At 36.8% G+C, this 21,562-nt stretch overlaps 1 protein-coding gene across 1 annotated transcript in view; it reads left to right on the top strand.

Annotated features, from left to right (window-relative positions):
* LOC150087031 (uncharacterized) overlaps positions 1–21,562 on the top strand; it is a 346,277-nt gene that overhangs the window by 205,952 nt on the left and 118,763 nt on the right. The window contains exon 10 of the mRNA XM_090371763.1: positions 11,195–11,293. Within this exon, the coding sequence (XP_090227889.1) occupies positions 11,195–11,293 (99 nt within the window). The remainder of the gene's footprint in view (positions 1–11,194; positions 11,294–21,562) is intronic.

The following is a 21,562-nucleotide window of genomic DNA, read 5'->3' as shown; positions in this document are numbered from 1 at the left end:
CTTTTTCTGGCATTTACAGTGTTCTGTATTTCTTCACAGTGTACATATGGCGCAGATGTGGGAAACCACAGGTGGCGCCCGACCCTAACACTATGCACACTATGTCAGTGTAGTACCGCAGAGTTGATACGTTGCTCTGGGTTTACTGTTTCCCATATGTAGTACTTTACAGTTGTCAATGTTAAACTTCATTTGCCATCTCTTGGCCCATCTGCTCAACCTTTACAGATCCTGTTGCAGCAGCATAGCGTCAGTAGTGTCCTTAACAACCCTGCCAATCTTTGTATCATCTGCAAACTTGGACATTAAGCTTGATATACCATCATCAATATCATTTATAAATACAGAAAACAACAACGGACCCAACACTGAACCCTGAGGAACTCCACTAATAACATTAGACCACATTGAGCAGTGTCCATTGATTACCACTCTCTGTCTTCTGCCACTCAACCATCCCTTTATCCATAGCAGCAATTTGCCTCCAATGCCACACTGCTCCAATTTGTGCAGCAGTCTTCCATGTGCAACAGTATCAAAAGCCTTTCTAAGATCCAAATATATAATATCAAAGTTATTCCCTGCATCCAGTTCTTTTGTGACTACCTCATAGTATCCAATCAAATTGGTCAGGCAAGACCTGCCCTTAACAAAACCATGCTGTGTCTGAGCTATAACTGAATTAGCTATAACTGTATTAGGAATGAACTTGAAAATGGAGATGACTATGGAATGATGATAAAGAAAATAAACATATTAATGACAATACCAGATCTAAAATTTCAGTGAACAAGCAAATGTAATGAAAATAATGATTCCTAAAGTGGTTACTATTGTTGTTGTAATACAAGTTATTTAAAGAGACTGAGTTTGCTATGTAAGCAGTGTCCTTTATGCAGTCTCGAAATGCATTGTCCCAACATTTGGATGCCTGCCGGAAGTTGAAATATACATCAAAATATACAAATTGTTCTAGTAATAGAAGCCCCAAAGTCTCACACATTGGGACCCCAGCAATTAAAAACTTATATCAAGATTGTATATCCAAAATGAAAAAGCAGAAAGCACCTGTCAACAAATGCTAGTTTTTTTTTTTTTTTTTATGTGAACCCCAAACACGAGAGGTATTAGAACCTATAGTACTTAGTACCGTGCTTGGGTTAAAAAAGCATGGGTTGAAGGAGACGTATGGGGTGAGGGGGATGCCGGAAACTTTGCTCTAGAGACTAAACATGGGTTTCACCACTTCAAGCCTCCGTTTTTGAACAATATTGAAATTATTGTATATCAGTTTGAGATATTGCTTTTGATCAGAAGAGAAAACTAATTGCTTTGATTGAGTGTAACGTATGAGACCTCAATTAATGATTGCAAACTTTGAATTTTGAAATATTCATATTTAATTGTTATAAAACTAAATAATTAATTTGTATATGTATTTTTTCAAATATAAATATAAATTATATCAAACTTTTTTTTTTTTTTTTTTTTTTTAGAATCTCCTTTTTTTCAAATACAGTAACTTTAATTTTCATAAATAAATAATCTTTATTATAAATTTGTCCACCATGGCAGATAAGGTCAGGAGCATTATACATAAGATTGTATATAGAATAAGTTACAATTAGAATAATTTCTAATTACAAAAAAGTAACATAATATGCAGGTAACCTTATATATATATAAAAATAAAATAATATACAAGGACAAGTAACAATCATAATAGTCCTTGAAGCTGTCGCAGACATTCTCTCACATATGACAAGCTGGGCTTGCTACCTGAAACACTGATGGAACTGATATTCTGGTGACACTTGAGAAAAGTGGACTGAATTTTGGTGAAATCTGATTGTTCTGCAACAACCAGTCATCTGCATGCAACTTCACGATGGTGGGACTGTTAGTAACCTCGAGTACAAATATAACACCTGTATGCAAATCTGGAAATACAGCACCTAGTATACTTGAGGTGGCCACCCAGATGTGAACCAATGTAAGCAGGGGTCAAGGTGTGGCATCTACACTACACAGAGGAATGCCACTTGTGTATGTTAGTAGATGACTCTCATTCACTGGTGCAATACCACCACTTTGCTTATGGGAGGCTTGAAGTGTAGGAACCCATATTAATATCTAGGGCAAAGCTCTGACAATTCCCCCCCCCTCCATCAAGCAGTATGATTGTCTTTTGAGTTTATGATGAGCATCATGGCGAGATCCGATTTTCCGTATATTTTTTTGAGGGTACAGCTATAAAACGATGTTCAAAGGCTGGCTGCTAGATAGTCCACCAGACTGAACCTATTGGTAACTCTCTGAGAGGCTTCCAGATTAGCTAGTGTATAATCTTGCTGCCTCTACTCTGCCAGATGTGACTGGATTGAGTCTGAGTAGTGTGTATGGGGAGGCATTTTTGAGGCCACGTTATGTCAAGAAACTCAGTATATTCTTGCCGTGTGTATGCTATATCCAAAAATTTCATTACTTCATACATCCTCCCCACCTTTTCTTACTATTGAATACATCACGAATAGCCAAACTAATAGAACAAACTTATCTGTGAAAAGATCTAAACCTCCCAAACACTTCCTTGTTCATTTCACACATATACAAGGTTTCTGTTCCAATCTCCATTTCCACTTACAGTCTTCAAGCCCTACTTACTTTTTCTGACAGAATTCCAACTATCAGTTGATTCAACTATTGCTCATCTCAGTTACCTAATTATTCACTGTATGATTCCTTTTGCTTCAAAGGTTGTACTTTTGCATATGTACACTGTGATATTATCTGTCAGAGTTTTAGTAGTCACCAACTTAGATTCTGAACCATGCACCACAGATTTCCAGTGCTCATGGATAAGTGATCATAGATTCAGATTACAGAGTTGTTGGCTCATGACAAGTGTCTGGTCGGATTTCAGAGTTGTTCTTCAATAACCAGGTAAAATTTGATGACTATGGAAAACAACATTGACTGAGTTATTAGCAGAAACATGTTTTCATATATTCCCTATGATTATATTGTATTGATTGCCATAGCTATAGCATTGTCTTGTTGTCAAACTTTGGAGGCTCAGATAAGCTCAGTTAAATCCTATAAGTTAGGAAAAATGTGACATCATAGATAAGTGATAGCCAGAGAATTCACTGGTATACTTAGTTTTTAATTATAACAGTTTGATTGTGTGATATCTCCTAATATAAATCTTCAACTTTATGCACATTTGGAGATTTATGCAAACAACATTAACAAATGGCAGCCATGTTGGTTTGTTAATGATCAAAGCTGACTTTTTAGTTGTATTGATGTATTTTCTTGTGATTATATTGCAAATAGCTACCCCACATTTAACAGGAGCCAAGTTATATTTTTGTGTTTTGGTGATGTTTAAATAGTTTTTAAACAAGAATTGGGTTGAAATATGGCAGTCATATGGTTCTGTGCAGACCATATGAGCATTACAGAGTAATGAAACTTCACAGAGAGGAACTGTTTTGAAATATTAAATAGTAGTAGTAGTAGTAGTAGTGGCATGTGATGCAAGAAAGCATGTGTATGAGCTTATGCAGCATCCGCCAAAAAAAAAAAAAAAAAAAAAAATCACACCATTCCCTCCAAATGCCTGTCCAGTTCCTCCTTAAATTTATTCAACCTATCAACTTCCACAACGACAGATGGAAGTTTGTTCCAGCAATTAACCACCTGCTGGCTAAAGGCAAATTTCTGCACATCTATTCTACCTCTGTCTTTTCTTAATTTGAATTTATGCTCCCTTAGGTTCGTAATCTGAACAAGTGGAAGGATCCCATCAGAATTCAGCGTTGCTCAACCCATTCAAGGCCTTATACACCTCAATCAGATCACCGTGCAGGTGCCTAGTCTCCAGCCACTGCAATTTGCAGAACTTAAGCCTCTCTTGGTAAGAGGATCCCTTCATTCCCCTCACCAATCTTGTTGCCCTTCTCTGTACACGCAATAAATCTACATCAAATCAAGTAAATCTACATCCTTCCTAAAATGAGGCCTTCAGACCTGTACGGAGTACTCAAGGCGTGGCCTCACCATTGCCTTATACAGAGGGATAATCACCTCCTTTTCCCTGCTAGCAAAATTGCTATATATCATTGACAAAACCCCATGACCTGCCCTGGCAGCCTGTCTGCATTGCTCAGAAAACTTCATATCTGCCTGCACAATTACTCCCAGGTCTTTTTCATTTTCTACCACCTTAAGTGTAGTACTACACAGTTGGTACGTTTCTCTGGGATTACTTCTACCCATATGCAGTACTTTGCATTTGTCAAGGTTAAACTTCAGTTGCCACTTCTTAGCCCATCTACCCAAATTATCTAGATCCTGTTGCAGTAGCACGCTGCCATTACTGTATTAACAACCCTGCCAACCTTTGTATCATCTGCAAACTTTGACACTAAGCCTGATATACCTTCATCAATATCATTGATAAATATACAAAACAACAGTGGACCCAACACCGAACCCTGTGGGACTCCACTAATAACATTAGTCCACAAAGAGCAGCACTCATTGATTACCACCCTCTGTCTTCTCCCACATAACCATCCTTTTATCCCTTGTAGCAATTTACCCTTAATACCATTCTGCTCCAATTTGTACAATAGTCTTCCATGTGCAACAGTGACAAAAGCTTTCCTGAAATCCAAATATATGATATCAAAATTATTTTTTGCTTCCAGTTCCTTTGTAACCACATCATAATATCCTATCAAATTTGTCAGACAAGACTTTCCCTTAACAAACCCATGCTGTGTCTGATTTATTGCTGCAGTCTTGTCTAGATGATCCTGCAATGCATCTTTAACCAGTGACTCCATTATTTTACCCGGAACAGAAGTTAAACTAACTGGTCTGTAATTACTCGTGTCACCCTTTGATCCCCCTTTGTGAATTGGGGATACATTTGCACATCTCCAGTCTGTAGGAACCTCCCCTGAGTCCAAGGATGCTCTCATAATTATGGCTAAGGGTTTGCTTAGTTGCTTTGTTGCCTCCTTTAATATAACTGGATAGATCCCATCCACCCCAGGTGCTTTTCTTATGTTTAACTTCAACAATTTCTCCTCCACTTTGCTCTCAGTTATTACAAAATCATTAAGTATCCTGCTACAATTTGATAACCTTCTGCCATTTTCAAACTTTAATAATTCCTCATGTGTGAATGTAGATGCAAAATACTCATTCAGTTTGTTTGCTATCTGAGCAGGATTATCAACAGTCGAACCATTGATGTCAAGTGGACCAATGAGATTCATCCCCTTCCTTTTAGAGTTTATATAAATAAAGAAATCCTTGCTGTTTTTCTTAGCATCTTTTGCCAAGGATTTCTCATAAGCTGCCTTCGCCTGCCTAATCTCCTTTGTGACCTGATTACAGACTAGCTTATATCTGCCATAGGCTTCTGAGTCGCTCGATTATATATGTGCATCCCATGCATTTTTCTTCTCTGTCACGAGTCTCATTAGTTCATTTGATAACCATTTAGGCCTAAACCTTGTACGATATTTCTTAATAGGTATGAAACTTTTAGTAGCATCCACGATTAATTCCTTGAATGCTTCCCACTTAGAATTTACTGTTGGTAACACGTCAGTTTATCCCACTGTACAGAATTGTCTGAGACCACTGTACTCACCTTTGCGGAAGCAAAAACCTTTTCCTTTACCCCTGATGGTAATTATATCTTTAAGTAAATCCCACATCAGTACACTGTGATCACTGCCACCTAGTGGTTCTTTTATCTGCAAATGCTTAATACACGAATGATCACTGCTGATAACCAGATCAAGAGTATTACTCTCTCTGGTTGCCTCTCGAACATGAGTCAGTTTGGAAGTGCAAAGGAGGTACAAAGGAATTGCAAAGGAATTACAAAGGAAGTGCACCACTACTGTGCTCAGTGTGTTTAAAAACCTTCTTCTAGGATTTTGACTGCCATTACACCAGAAATTATGAAATTATTAATGATTTTCCAGTTTCCCCACTCCCTATGTTAAACTTATGGAGATTTTTCACATATCTTCAAATAGGCCTACAAGGCTGGGACAGTTCATATTGAACAATTAGACTTTACACCAGCTGGTATTCAAATAAACAAATTCCAATCCTGCAACTAAAACACTTTATTTACAATAAAATAAAATAAAATACAAGCGTATAAAATGAAATTAAATGAAATTAAATAAAATATATAGTAGTCTAAAACTGATGTGATTTAATTTACAATAAAATACATAAAAAAATATATATAAAAATAAAATATGATGATAAAAGCGATAAAAACAGTTAATAAAATAAAATACCGTAACAACTGTAGCTTTCGGAGATAGCGATCTCCTTTCTCAACAGCATATTTCTGCTGTGTGGCACATCCTTAAATTGCAGATCCACGGCACTCGTCACATGGTTCCTCGGGAATATGGCTGGAATTCCCATTTATGCACCGGAACTGAAAATGGCTCGGGAGCAGCGCGCTAGCTGAAACCGTTCATCTCACCCAAGAACAACGGTTTCAAAGAGGGGATGTAAGCGTACACCCTTGTCTCTATTAATGGAATTGCTAGCTGCCCCAATATGTAAGCTCTCAAGCCATTTACGGTCCCAGAACCCCTGTGCATGATCTGTGATGACAGCATCCTCCAGGGAGATTTGATGTTGCTTCTCCCAGAAGTGTTCTGCCACGGCAGACTTCCCATAGTTTGCGGACTTTATTGCATTCATATGCTCCCCCAGACGGTCTTTCAGTCATCGCCCCGTCTCACCTACATAACACACCCCACCGGATTGTGGGGTGTGTCATTTTATATGCTTGTATTTTATTTTATTTTATTGTAAATAAAGTGTTTTAGTTGCAGGATTGAAATTTGTTTATTTGAATACCTGCTGGTGTAAAGTCTAATTGTTCAATATGATTTTCCACATACATTTTACCATAACATCTCTTTAACCTCCTAAATACTCCCCCCACCAAAGAGATCTTAACGATTCTCACCTCTTTGACTCATCTAAAACTCCCTATTTACTCAAAGTTTTTGAAATGTTTCAAATTTCCAGTGCCTCACCCCTTAACCTTAACTCCATTCTGGAACTGTCCACCAGTCTGGTACAGAATCTACCCCCTTAAGGAGATACCCATGATTTACTTCCGATAATATCTGTGTTTCAGAGGAGGGTGATGACATCATTGATTAAATGCCTATAGATAAGTTCTGATAGCTTCAACAATAGTAATATCAAAAAGTACTTTATTTCTGTCCCATATCATGCATTAAGAATTTGCAGATAAAGTAACCGCTGGGTGAGAGTGATCACAATGTACTGATGTGGGAATTACTTAAGGATGTAACTACCATCAAGGCTAAAGGGAAGGGCTTTTGCTTTTGTAAAGGTGACTACAGAGGTCTTAGACAGTTTTTCAATTCTGTACAATGGGATCAACTGATGATGTTACCAAGGTTAAATTCTAAATGGGAAGCCTTTGGGGACTTAATTTTGGAGGCCATTAGGGTTTTCATTCAAACTAAGAAATACTGTTTAAGGTTTAGGCCTAAATGTATGTCAGATAAACTACTGAGGCTTGTGGCAGAGAAAAAAAATGAATGGGATGCATATAAAGTATCAGGTGACACAGAAGCCTATGGCAAATATAAACTAGTCTGTAATCAAGTCACAAAGAAGGTTAGGCAGGCAAAGGCAGATTATGAGAAATCCTGGGCAAAGGATGCAAAGAAAAGCAGCAAAGAGTTCTTTACTTATGTAAACTCTAGAAGGAAAGTGATGAATCAGATTGGACCACTTAACATAGATGGGTTGACTATTGATGATCATTCTCAAGTAGCTGATAAACTGAATGAGTATGTAGCATCTACATTCACACATGAGGAGTTATTCAATGAGGGGAGTGCAAGAAGTTTATCAAACTCTAACAGGGAGCTAAGTTGTTGTTGTTGTTATTTGGTTTTTAGGAGCATTAGCAACTAAGGCCATATTGCTCCGGGATATGCGGTGGTCATTCCCTGACCTTTCCGCATCCTCCGTATTTGGTGGTGACGGGCTCGAACCCCGGTCTAATCAAGAAGCGTGTGCTACGCACTGCTGCTCCTTCCCACCTGGCTACGGAGGCGCCTAGGGAGCTAAGTGATTTTATAATAACTGAGAGGAAAGTGGAGGAGAAATTTTTGAAGTTAAACATAAAAAAGGCACCTGGGGTGGATGGGATCTATCCAGTTATATTAAAGGAGGAAGGAAAGGAAGTAAGCAAACCCTTAGCCATAATTATGAGAGCTTCCTTGGACTCAGTGGAGGTCCCCATGGACTGGAGGTGTGCAAATGTATCACAAATTCACAAAGGGGGTTCAAAAGGTGACACAGGTAACTATAGACCTGTTAGTTTAACTTGTGTTCCGGGGAAAATAATGGAATCACTGGTTAAAGAAGCATTGCAGGATCATCTAGACAAGACTGCAGTAATAGTTAAGACACAGCATGGGTTTGTGTGTAAGACACAGCTAATGGAGAAAGCAAATTAATATAAAACACCATTATGCCTGGCATTTGTGGATTATGAAAAGGCATTTGACTCCATACAGCATAAGGCAATGTTTCAGGCACTGGAAAGACATGGCATAGATACCCCATATATTATGATTTTGAAGGAAATATATGAGAGTGCTACCTCCTTTATTAGACTAGACAAAGACAGTTGGAAATAAATTTAAAATTAAGAAAGGAGTTCGACAAGGAGACACAATATCTCCGAAGCTGTTTACTGCTGTTCTTGAGGAAGCTTTCAGAAGATTAGACTGGTCGCAGAAAGGAGTCAATGTAAACGGAGTGTACCTAAACCATTTATGATTTGCAGATGACATTGTGGTCATAAAACCACGATCCCAAAGAATTAGAGGAAAATCTTAATCAGTTATGCACAGTTAGTAAGGATTTTGGACTAAAGATGAATATGGCTAAAACAAAAGTAATGATGAACAAGTATGCCACAGAAATGGAAATAATGATTGAAGGAGCAGTAATTGAAAAGGTGGAGTCATATACTTATCTAGGACAAGTTATTAGCTGTAATAATGATAAATGGCTGGAAGTCAAGAGAAGAATAAATTTTGGATGGATAGCATTCAAGAAATATAGTCACATACTGAAGAGCAATATCCCAGTTTGTCTGAAACGTAAAATAATGAATCAATGTGTACACCCCACCATGACTTATGGAAGTGAAACTTGGGCACTCACCAAAAGAATGGAAGAGAAGCTGAGAACTACACAGCGAAGAATGGAACGAATTATATTGGGAATCAGACTGTTAGATAAGAAGAGAAACACATGGATTAGGCAGTAAACTCAAGTAAAGGAAATTCTTATCAAAACTAAAGAACTAAAATGGTCTTGGGCAGGACACATGGCTCGAAGACATGATGACAGATGGACTAAGAAAATAACAGAATGGTATTCAAGAGGAGCTAGAAGAAAACCTGGAAGACAAAGGCGGAGAGGGATAGATGAAATTCATGAGTTTGTAGGTAGTAAATGGATGGCCAGTGCTCAAAACAGAAGGAACTGGAAAGTTGCTGGAGAGGCCTTCATCCTGCAGTGGATTGAAAATGGCTAATGATGATGATGGGTTTGTTAAAGGGAGGTCTTGTCTGACCAATTTGATTGGATACTATAATGTGGTCACAAAGGAACTGAATGCCAAAAATAATTGTGATATCATATACTTGGATTAGAGGGGAACAGGCATTCTCTGTGTTATCAGACACTCAGTCTGAAATGCTGATGGATCCAATATCTTTCTATTTCAGAAGATTTAGGAGAAGTTTGGTTGGCCTGCCTTCCTAAAATCCACTCATGCACGCCTTCTCGATGGTAAGCCCTGTTACGCCACTTAGGTGGCAATGAACATGTATTGTGGTTCTCTTCAAGACACCTGGTCAGCGTGAAGAAGAAAAGACCAAACCCTCCAGCACATGACAGTAAGATGGAACAAATGGCCCTTGGTCCCCAGCGGCTCTCACTCCTCCTCTTACAGCAATGAGAGGATCAGAGTGGAAGCAGAAGGTGCTAAGAATCTCTGGGTACAACCAGGCTGCCATGCACGGAAACTGAACTTGGCCTGTTACAATGTAAGATCGCTCATCGGTGAAGACAGGATATTAGAGCTGGAAAAGGAACTATAAAATGTGAATTGGAATACCATTTAGTGGAAATCTGCTGTACACCAAAGGAAACAGTGAAAGGAGTGAAGGTGGAGTTGGCTTTCTGGTCCATAAAGATATAAAAAACATTTTGGAATTCAAAAGTACATCACCAAGGGTGTCAAGACTACTACTCAGGATTTCTAAGAGGTATAAGGTAAAGGTTATAATGATTTATGCACCAACATCGAGCCATGATGAAGAAGAGGTTGAAGAAATGTACACCGAAATTGATAGTCTTCTATATGAACAGAAAACTCACTACACTGTCATTATGGGGGACTTCAAAGAGACAAAACAGAGCAGAAAGGGGAACTATAGGAAATTTTGGAATTAGTGAAAGAAATGAAAGAGGTGAAAGATTGTGGAATTTGCAGAATCTCGAGTAATGGCAATAAGCAACACTTTTTTCAAGAAAAGGGTGAACAGAAAGTGGACATGGAGAGCCCAAATGGTTAAAACTAATGAAATCGACTTCATCCTCACTAACAGAAGATATATTGTGAATGATGTTACTGTCCTGAACAAGGTAAATGTTGGAAGTGATCACAGAATGGTAAGATGCACACTTGATATATATGTAAGAAAAGAAAGGAAAAAACTGACTTGAGTAAATAATACAAAGGTCTTTGAGATAACAGAAGAGGAGAAAAAGAAGTATGTACAGGAACTTAAGAACAAGTTTGAGCTTCTGCAGACTGCTCAGGACCAAGATATCGACGAGGAATATTACAACTTTCTGAAAGTGATAAAGCCCAAGAAACCTATAGGTAAAAAGAAATCCAAAGAAGAAAAAATTAATAAAAAAAATGAGATATGTTAACTCTTTCATCATTTGTTTAATTCTATATTTTTAATATTAGGGTTTTAAATTTTAATTCCATTAATACTGTATTAAGTTTATTTTTTATCAAATTCTGTATACTTCTCTTTTATTTTTTAATTTTCAGCATGGAAGTACACCACTGCATTTGTCTGTAATGGGGAACCGCCCTGCTATGGTGCAGCTTCTTGTCCAGAAAGGGTCTTCCGTTAATGCTACCAATGCTGTAAGTCATTACGTTCTTTTGCAGTTTGCTACAATTAGTGTTGATATCCAGAACCGGATAATCAATATTCGTTTAACTATATTGAAAACGTGGTATTTTTTTAAATATGAAGGCTATTCGAAAAATATGTGGACTGGCAATACTGCTTTGTTGCTATGGAAACAAGTGAGAGTTTGTGGTCTAGGAATGTTCTTCCACCTTTTCTGAGTTAGTTTGTGCAAGTGTATCATGTAGTATTCATTTTTGTGTTCGTTATAACAGTTTATGCGAAGTGTGTTTTATGATGGGGGATGAGAAAGATATTTCTGTTAATTATTAGACAAAGAATTGTGATTGAATTGTCAGAATACGTTTGAGAATATTCAAGAAGCATATGGTGAAGAAGCCTTGGGCAGGATGGCCGTATTTAAATGGTGGAAGCATTTTCAGGATGGAAAAAAAAGCGTATGAGATGAACAAAGAAGCAAGCATCCATCAACCTCAGTGAACAGTGAAAACATTGAAGAAGCCAAAACGTTGTTGAAAGAAAATAAACATTTATCTATTCGTGATCTGGCAGTTCAGTTGAATGTTGTTATAGCAAGAAGTCACGAAATTGTAAAGATGCACCTTAACATGTCACGTGTTTGCGCAAGATGGGTACCACGCGATCCTACCGCAGAGCAAAAAGAACATCACATTGAACTTTGTCAAGCCTTTATTGACAAGGTGGAAGAAGAGCCCGACGTTTTGAATAAAATAATCACGTGTGACGAGTCCTGGATTAAGCATTTTGATCCAGAGTCCAAAGAGCAGTCAAGCATATGGAAACACCACGATTCACCACCTCCAAAAAAATTTCGAGTTTTTGGTTCATCAAAAATATTGATGTTGATTTGGTTTTTTGATACCCGTAGAATAATACTGTAGCACTGGATTCCTGAGAAACAAACTGTAAATGGAGAGTATTATGCTAACACATTAGTTCACTTCAAAGGAGTAATTCGCAAAAAAAGATTTCTTCTTCAAGATAATGCTAGGCCACGTGTTACACAACCAGCAATGCAAGCTTTAGTGAAAATTGGTGGTCAACCACTAGACCACGTTCCATATGATCCAGACCTCACACCACACGGTTTCGGGGCTTTCCCGAGCCTCAATAAAGAGTTGAGAGGGAAAAATTTTAATGCAAATGAAGAAGTTAAATCTGCCACATCCACTATCCTGCAATGCCTTTCAGAAAATGGGCTGCAGCACATGTTTCAGAAGCTAGTGAACCACTGTAAAAGGTGTATAGAATGTAAAGGACATTCTACAGCAATGATGTCAGTCTGTGTATTAGCATTAGCATTAGTAAAGGCACATGATGCAAGAAAGCAAGCTTATATAGCATCAACAAAAAAAAAAAAAAAAAAAAAAAATCTAATTTCACTCATCCACTCACTCCAAATGTTTGTCTTGTTCTGCCTTGAATCTATTTAAGCTATCAACTTCTACAACAACAGATGGAAGTTTATTCCAGCAATCAATCACACGCTGGCTAAAGGCAAACATCCCTACATCTATCCTACAATTGTCTTTCCTCAATTTGAATATATGCCCTCTCAGGTGATTATTCTGAGCAAGAGGAAGAATCCCATCGGCATTGAGCATGCTCAAACCATTCAAGGCTTTATACACCTCTATCAGATCACCTCGCCAGTGCCCAGTCTCCAGACACTGTAATTTGCAAAACTTAAGCCTTTCTTCGTAAGAACAACCCTTTGTTCCTTTCACTAATCTCGTTGCTCTTCTCTGTACTCGTTCCAGCAGCTCTACATCCTTCTTGAAATGAGGCCTCCAGACCTGTATACAGTACTCAAGGTGTGGCCTGACCATTGCCTTATACAAGGGAATAATCACCTCCTTATCCCTGCTAGAAAAATTCCTGTATATCATTCATAAGACACCATGAGCACCTTGCATCCCGTCTGCACTGCTCAGAGAACTTCATATCTGCCTGCACAATTACCCCCAGGTCCTTTTCATTCTCTACCACTGTCAGTGTAGTACCACACAGTTGATATGTTACTCTGGGGTTACTGCTTCCCATATGCAGTACTTTACATTTGTCAATGTAAAGTACTGCATATGATTAGTGTCATTAACAACCCTGCCAACCTTTGTATCATCTGCAAACTTGGACATTAAGCCTGATATACCATCATCAATATCATTAATAAATACAGAAACCAAAAATGGACCCAACACTGAACCCTGAGGACTCCACTAATGACATTAGTCCACGAAGAGCAGTGTCCATTGATTAGCACTCTCTGTCATCTCCCACTCAACCCGTAGCCTGGTGGGCAGGAGCAGCAGTGTGTAGCACATGCTTCTTGATTAGACTGGGGTTCGAGCCCATGACCACCAAATATGGAGGATGCGGGAAGGTCAGGGAATGACCACCGCATATCCCCGGAGCAATATGGCCTTAGTTGCTAATACTCCTAAAAACCAAATAACAAACAATAACAAATAACCCACTCAACCATCCCTTTATCCATTGTAGCAACTTACCCTTAATGCCATATCTCTCCAATTTTTACAGCAGTCTTCCATGTGTAACAGTATCAAAAGCTTTCCTGAAATCCAAGTATATGATATCAAAATTATTTTTGGCATTCAGTTCCTTTGTGACCCTATCATAGTATCCAATCAAATTGGTCAGACAAGACCTCCCTTTAACAAATCCATGCTGTATCTTAACTATTACTGCAGTCTTGTCTAGATGATCCTGCAATGCTTCTTTAACCAGTAATTCCATTATTTTCCCCAGAACACAAGTTAAAACTAACAGGTTTATAGTTACCTGTGTCACCTTTTGAACCTCCTTTGTGAATTGGTGATACATTTGCACATCTTCAGTTCATGGGGACCTCTCCTGAGGCCAAGGAAGCTCTCATAATTATGGCTAAGGGTTTGCTTACTTCCTTTGCTGCCTCCTTTAATATAACTGCATAGATTCTGTCCACCCCAGATGCCTTTTTTATGTTTAACTTCTACAATTTCTCCTCCACTTTGCTCTCAGTTATTAAAAATCACTTAGCTCCCTGTTAGAGTTTGATAAACTTCTGGCACTCCCTTCCCTGAATAACTCCTCATGTGTGAATGTAGATGCAAAATACTCATTCAGTTTATCAGCTACGTGAGGATGATCATCAATAGTCAACCCATCTATGTTAAGTGGTCCAATCTGATTCATCCCTTTCCTTCTAGAGTTTACATAAGTAAAGAACTGCCTCCTTTAATATAACTGGATAGATCCCATCCACCCCAGGTGCCTTTCTTATGTTTATCTTCAACAATTTCTCCTCCACTCTGCTCTCAGTTATTACAAAATCATCTAGCTCCCTGCCAGAGTTTTATGGAACAGCCCTCGTACGTACTCTCATTGTAACACTTTTTTTTTTTTTTACTGCATTTTGCGTGTTATTCTTCATTGTTTTACAGTTATTGTTTATCAACTTTTACAACTTACAAAACTACAGTAGACTCCCTTATCCATGTAGGTTATCTGGTATTGAGAGAGAGAGAGAGAAAGAGAGAGATCTGTAGTTGATTTCTCTCTTTTTCTTTTTTTTTTTTTTTTGTCCATTTAATTTTCATTACTTAATGAAATTAAGATTTATGAAACGTCATGTTCTTTATATATTAAATTATTTTTTTATTCTGTCTCTCTCTCTCTCTCTCTCTCTCTTTCACATGCACACACCACACATATGCGTGCACACATGCACAAGTAGTATGTGTAGTAATGTAGTGCCCCCTTCTTAAGATGTCTATTTCAGTGTCAGTAATCACTAAAATGACTCTCTCCGGGTGGGGGGGATCTTAATAAGTAGCAGTATACTTTTTTCTTTTGAGAAGGGTTACCAATGAGTAATGAAATATTAGACAACTCATGATGGTTGCCTCACAAGTTGAGAGATCATTAGACCTCTCTTTTTAGAGAGGCGCCTCTGTAGCTAGGTGGGCAAGAGCAGCAGTGCGTAGCACACGCTTCTTGATTAGACCGGGGTTCGAGTCTGTGACCACCAAATACAGAGGATGCGGAAAGGTCAGGGAATGACCACCGCATATCCCCGGAGCAATATGGCCTTAGTTGCTAATGCTCCTAAAAACCAAATAACAAACAAACTCTTTTTAGAGCTATGTATTTTTTGCTTCTTATATAAAACATGGATGTAAGTAATATTGTATATATATTTTAAGCTTATTGATGGGATTAGGGCTTTAATTAGCTCACACATTTTGAAAGATTGCTATTATTAATAATTATTGATAATGGCAATTTTTCGCTTATAATTGGAAAATCAAAATAAAAAAATGTTTCAAAGGAATGGTGCAACTTCTGGTATACAGAAATGAACAAAATACTGGGATGGATATGGAAGTTTAAAGGATTGGTACATAATCATCTTTATATACAAAATTAAAAAATATCAGAAAGAATCTAGAAAGAAAGGAGAGTATTGCTGATACTAGACAGTGCTTCATCTCGTCTCATCTGTGTAAAGATTTTAAATGAGGTAGATGGAAATTTTCATGTTTTTCCTCCTAATATTCATTCCATCCTTGAACTGATAAATCAAGGAGTGGTTGAAACATTCAAACAGCTATATAGGAAGGAACCTTTACTTCTTACTATATGAGATGAGAAGAGCATCTTTCCTTTCTATGTGCTTAAATTTGTTACATTCTTCCTGTGGTGTAGCTGCTTGGTCAACTGTTGAAAGTGTTATACTTAGCTGAGCCTGGTGTAAACTGTAGCCTAAGTTATAAACTTAGGCTGCAGTTTATAACTGTAAACATGAAAGATACATGAAAGAAAGTTGGCTTTCTTCTGATGTCTAAGATTCAGGTTATAAAGTTTTGACTGAAGATGAAATTGTACTACACATTACTGACGAGAAAGAGGAAATAGTGGAGTTAGATGATGAAGAAACTGGTCCTACACAACTGAAAACTCCCCTGTTTTGAAATAGGACAGTTTTCAGTCATTTTTCAAAAGCTGAAAATGCTCTATAAAACTGGTAAGAAAAGCTGAAAATTCCTCAATGTGTGGAACCGGTAGTAAATGCAAGAAGAATGTGATTTAATCAAAGTGCTGCTGTCAAGAAGCCTTTAGGATTTTTTGCGTTGCTCTTATTCCTGTGAACATGTAGTTTCGAAAAGCCTTAGTCCAACTTAAGGAATGAAGAGGATATTGTTCTATATGCAGTTAAGCTATTTTATATTAATTTTAAATTTAGTTTTAATGATTTTGGACCCAATGTTTTCCTTACTGGCGGGGGGGGTGTGGTTGGTTGGAACCCTGGGTTGAGTTGGGTGTCCAATAGTGATACCATGGGATTGTCCCACTACTGTTCTGACAGTGGGGAAGATTTAATTAATCTTATAATTATATCGGTGTTACAAATTAATCGTTAACGCGTTAGACTACTAGGGTTGGTCGAAAGAAGCAATCCTACAGCAAAAAATAAAGATAATTCCTGTTGCATTTCATAAGTATAAATTATTGTATGTTTAAACAAATTTGTATATGTATACAAATACTGTAAATATTGAAATACTGTTAAAAAGCATGTCATGATTAAATAAAAAAATGAAAATTGAAAATACTGTATAATAAATGTAATTTTAAAATATTTTTATTGTTTGATTAATTAGAAAAATTGTTTATTTGGAAAAGCATGATATTCTACATAATCTCCACTCTGGTTGTATTAATATTATTAATCAGTAGTTGATGTGAAGGTGGCCAAAAAGTCATGCACTTTAGTCAAATTACTGTGAAAATTATTTTATTTACAATTTGAATTATGTTGTTAGCCATCACTTCAACACACACACACACACGCGCGCGCGCGCACACACACACACACACACACACACACACACACACACACACACACACACACACACACACACACACACACACACACACACACACACACACACACACTCTCTCTCTCTCTCTCTCTAATTATTAAATTCTTTGAAATGCAGATTGTGCTGCTTTTTACTTAATTATATGGTTAAACCATCATTCTCTAATGTGTATTTTATAGGTGATTTTTGTATTAATACTACAAATATTATTAACCCTGAATTAGGCATGCAAAAATTTGAAAAATCACTAAAAAATATTTTAAAATAGTTCGTTTTTTGATGCAACATATATTTCCATCTTTTCTGAACACAACTGTGAAAAATTCATCTCCTTCATTAAAAACATATATTTTTAATTAATTTTTGAAAATTAAAACTTCCTTTAGACCTGTTGGCAAGCAAATGCAAATTTAAAAACCACACACTTCAACGTATGCTGTGATTAGACTAGCTTGTCAGTAACAGGAGTGCTTGCTGTATGAATTGCTTCATCACCTGGAATCAAACTGTCAACAGTTTGATTCCAGGTGATGCATCAGTGTTATGAAGCCAGAGAAAGTTACCTATTGGACAAAAGCATGCAGCAGTAAAGCAAACGAATTTTTGATACGAATTATTGATACGAATCAATAATTATTGATATTGATACGTTATTGATACGAATCAATAACTGGAGTAAACATATGTCAGTCAACACATGCATATAATTAGATTTAACTTAATCATGGATTTTTCCTAATTGTGCAATAATTAATAGATTTCTGGAGTTATCTGCAGAAAATTCAAAGAAACATTTTAAAAAATAGCACTTAGGAGTTTCAGCTGTGTGGACAGAGTAAATGAAGCACAAATTGCTGAAATATTGTCGGGGTTGAGTTGAACCCACATGACTGATTTCAGGTTAAGGACTTGGTTATTATCTTTTTATCTGACCTCCATCCTTCCTCTCCTATTAACTGCATCATCTCTCAGGCTTACAAACTTCTGGGACTTTTCAAGCATTTGCCATCTGCTTTTAAGTAATGATAAAGTAATTATCATTCTGTACAAGTAACCATACTTCCCATATTTTTACTGCTACAATGTGAGATTTTATCACTATTACAATACTATCTTGCTCTCTCTCTCTCTCTCTCTCTCTCTCTCTCTCTCTCTCTCTCTCTCTCTCTCAGTCTTGAGCATATTTCGTTTCCACAGTTGTCTTATCTACCATTGTGTTCAAGAAGTTCATGGTACTCTTTTTGTTTATAGTACCATCATCAATTTCACAAAAATTATTTCAAAAGTAGCCTTTTACCAGCTTTTTACAGAAACAAAATAAACATCATATTGATATCACCTTTAGCTTCCCTTGGCTCGAGGAATCACTTTGTTTTTGATTATTATTAATGGCAGTAGTCATATTAGTTACATGTTATCACCATGCTTATAGGTACACTGTGTGGAAAAAAAATGGGCATGAAGTCTGTATGCAAATAAATAAATAAATGTATTTTGTATATGGTTTTTGAATATAACATGTTAATACTGGTAATGGCATACTGTGCTCATATTTTTTTCCTTTGGATTGCTCTGCACTTTAAGGTGTTGAAGTCATGCTCCACATAAAGAAGTGAAGTCATGATCCATCATTTCTTTCAGAAAAATATGAACAATGGTACTAAAATGTGGTGATGTCATACTTTTAGAATTAGATGTGTCATACTTTTAGAATTATATATACAGGTGTCCCTTGAATTATGTGAATAATGTGTCCCTGAAAATTATGACAAGGCAAAAACTTGTATATAAATAATCATTTCCCATAGAAAATAATGTAACAATGTGGCTGGGTTATGGATCACACGTGGATGTTTATGTTTCAGGTATATTTCTTTTTTATTTAATATATTATAAACATTTTTAATTGCAATACAATAGTAATAGTATTTGCCATATAGTGCAAGGAAGCCACAGGCTTTCGCTGCACTGGCAAAAAAAAAAAAAAAAATCAATCCAACCGAGTAGATAGAAAACACAAATATATGGTTCCCTCCTCACATAGAACCAATAAATTTAAACTGTCAGTCTCAACTACATGCGAGAGCAACTTGTTCCAGCAATCACCAACTCGCTAAAAGAAAACTTCTTACAATCCAGTCTAATCCTCTGCAATTTAAATTTATGGCCCCTGTACTTCAGTACTTTTCATCACTCTGTAACTGTCCCGTGCTATCTTTTTCTGCTCCATTTGACCTGCCAGCTCTGCAATCATCCATTTCGAAATTCTCCTCCTTCAATATTTTCTAAAAGTTATGAATGTGTTCATTCTTTATAACAGTGAGAATTCCACCTTCATTCATTTTACTAATCCACCTCTGAGGTGCCTGGTTGCCAAGCTCTGTAGTCCACATAATCAGAGTCTTTCCTCATACAGTTGTCCTTCTGCCGATCTCACCATTCAAGTTGCTTGTCTTTGGACCTTTCAAGAAGCTCAATGTCTTTTTTTTTCATACGAGGTCTCCATACTCTGTTACTGAGTGAGCTACCAACCCACAAGTTACAATCAATATCTGGAAAGTTAAAATCCTTCATGATAAGACATTCCGATTTGTTTTCCCAATATATTTTTCTGAATATTTGTTATACTGCTCAGTTATTTGGCTTGTAACATACTTCTGTTTTTTTCTCCACAGTGTATCACACCAGAATGACTGACTCAGTATTACATTTGCTTTCCATGTCTACTGGTTGTTATATTTTCTAATCTCTATGTTTGTTAACCAGAAGTGCAGATCCTCCCCTCCTCAATTAAATTCTCCATCCTCTATATTAGAGTTGTACCATGTTCTGATATACCTATTACATGTGATGATTTAACTAGTAATTCGAATTAATCAAATATATTTACTGTGCCTCTTGCATAGTTAATATTTGTAAAATAATAAGAGGAGTTTACCTCAATATAGTGTGTAGAACACTTCCGTATGATACTCTCCAGAAATTATATTGAGGTAAACTCCTCTTATTATTTTACAAATATTAATATCAAAATAGAACGTATTGAGTATTACAGCTCTGATTCATACTATCTAATTGCATAGTTAATATATGCTTCTGGCATTATTGTGTGGGTAAGTACATGCCCAATTATTTCTATGCTTAGGAATTCTAACACAGCCCTATAACTTTATTTCACATGAGTCCCTCTCCCAGTAGCTACTGCAAATCCAGTACTGCTTTCCATGTTCCTGTTTGTCCCAACTGAAACAATGCAGGAATCAATTGTATGTTTTCTTTCTGACTACCATTAAACCAGAGCTTTCCAAAGTGGGCATCATGGGGGGGGGGGGGCGCTCTTGCAATGTGTCTTAAATGGTATCACCAAATTTTAGTATTATATCAGTTTTTTTTTTTTTTATTCTGATTTTGCTTCACTGTTTATAGTGATGTAACTGATTCATTAAAATGCAATTAATAAGTAATACATTAGAATTTTATGACATATGATTTCTTAATATTCTTCATACTTGGTGACTGTTTAGCTCTGGATGCATTCTTTCTCTTTGAAATACAATAATTGATGTAATCAAGTTCAGATGGCCTTAGCTAAGAATTGCATATCTTCTCTCTCTCTCTCTCTCTCTCTCTGCAGATGCAAAGATACACAAATAAAATTGCCTATCTTTGCATTTAGTATTTATCACTTAAAAACAAGGAACAAAAAGAGCAAGGTGTCAGAATATTTTTAGCATGTGCATGGTTTGCCAGTTTCGAAAAAGTTTGGAATGCACGGCATCAAACTGTTAGTCTATGTATTCTCACTAAAGTAGCAGTTTTTCAAAACCACTGCTTCGATTACAACAGCAAATATTCTTGCACCCCTTTCATTCAAGTTTATTCCATCTCTATAAAAACTTCTTTCTGTTAACAGTGTAGGCCATGCTAAGAAAAATTCTACTCTGTGAACTTTGAATAGTCTCTGGGTAAAATTCCCGGCACTTGCAAATCCAGTCCTAACTGTCAGCTTTGTTAGTATATGCATTTGATTCTTCTGAGATTCAAATTAAACTTTTCAGATTGTTTTGTGGTTTTATTGCCTTGAGCATGGTCCCAAATTAATTAAGTTAAATGAATAGCTGAATAAAATGATAATGCTACCATCATCTTATTAAGCAAATAACTTATGCAGTACTGAGACTGAGTGCATTGTTTTGGAATGCTATCAAAACAGAGACTATGCAGACAACTAATTTGATATGGGCAGCCAAAATCAGTACACTTTTAAAAATATTGTGATTAAGAACAAGTCACAAGAAAAAATATGTGCTTTCATAAAAATCCAGATTTTGGTTTACTGGATAAAGTGCTACATAC

This window comes from Mastigoproctus giganteus, chromosome 4 (assembly GCF_048544385.1).
Source record: "Mastigoproctus giganteus isolate SK-2022 chromosome 4, ASM4854438v1, whole genome shotgun sequence".
Lineage (NCBI taxonomy): Eukaryota > Metazoa > Arthropoda > Arachnida > Uropygi > Thelyphonidae > Mastigoproctus > Mastigoproctus giganteus.
The sequence above is the reverse complement of the archived record's forward strand: the minus strand, read 5'-3'. Positions and strand labels throughout refer to the sequence as shown.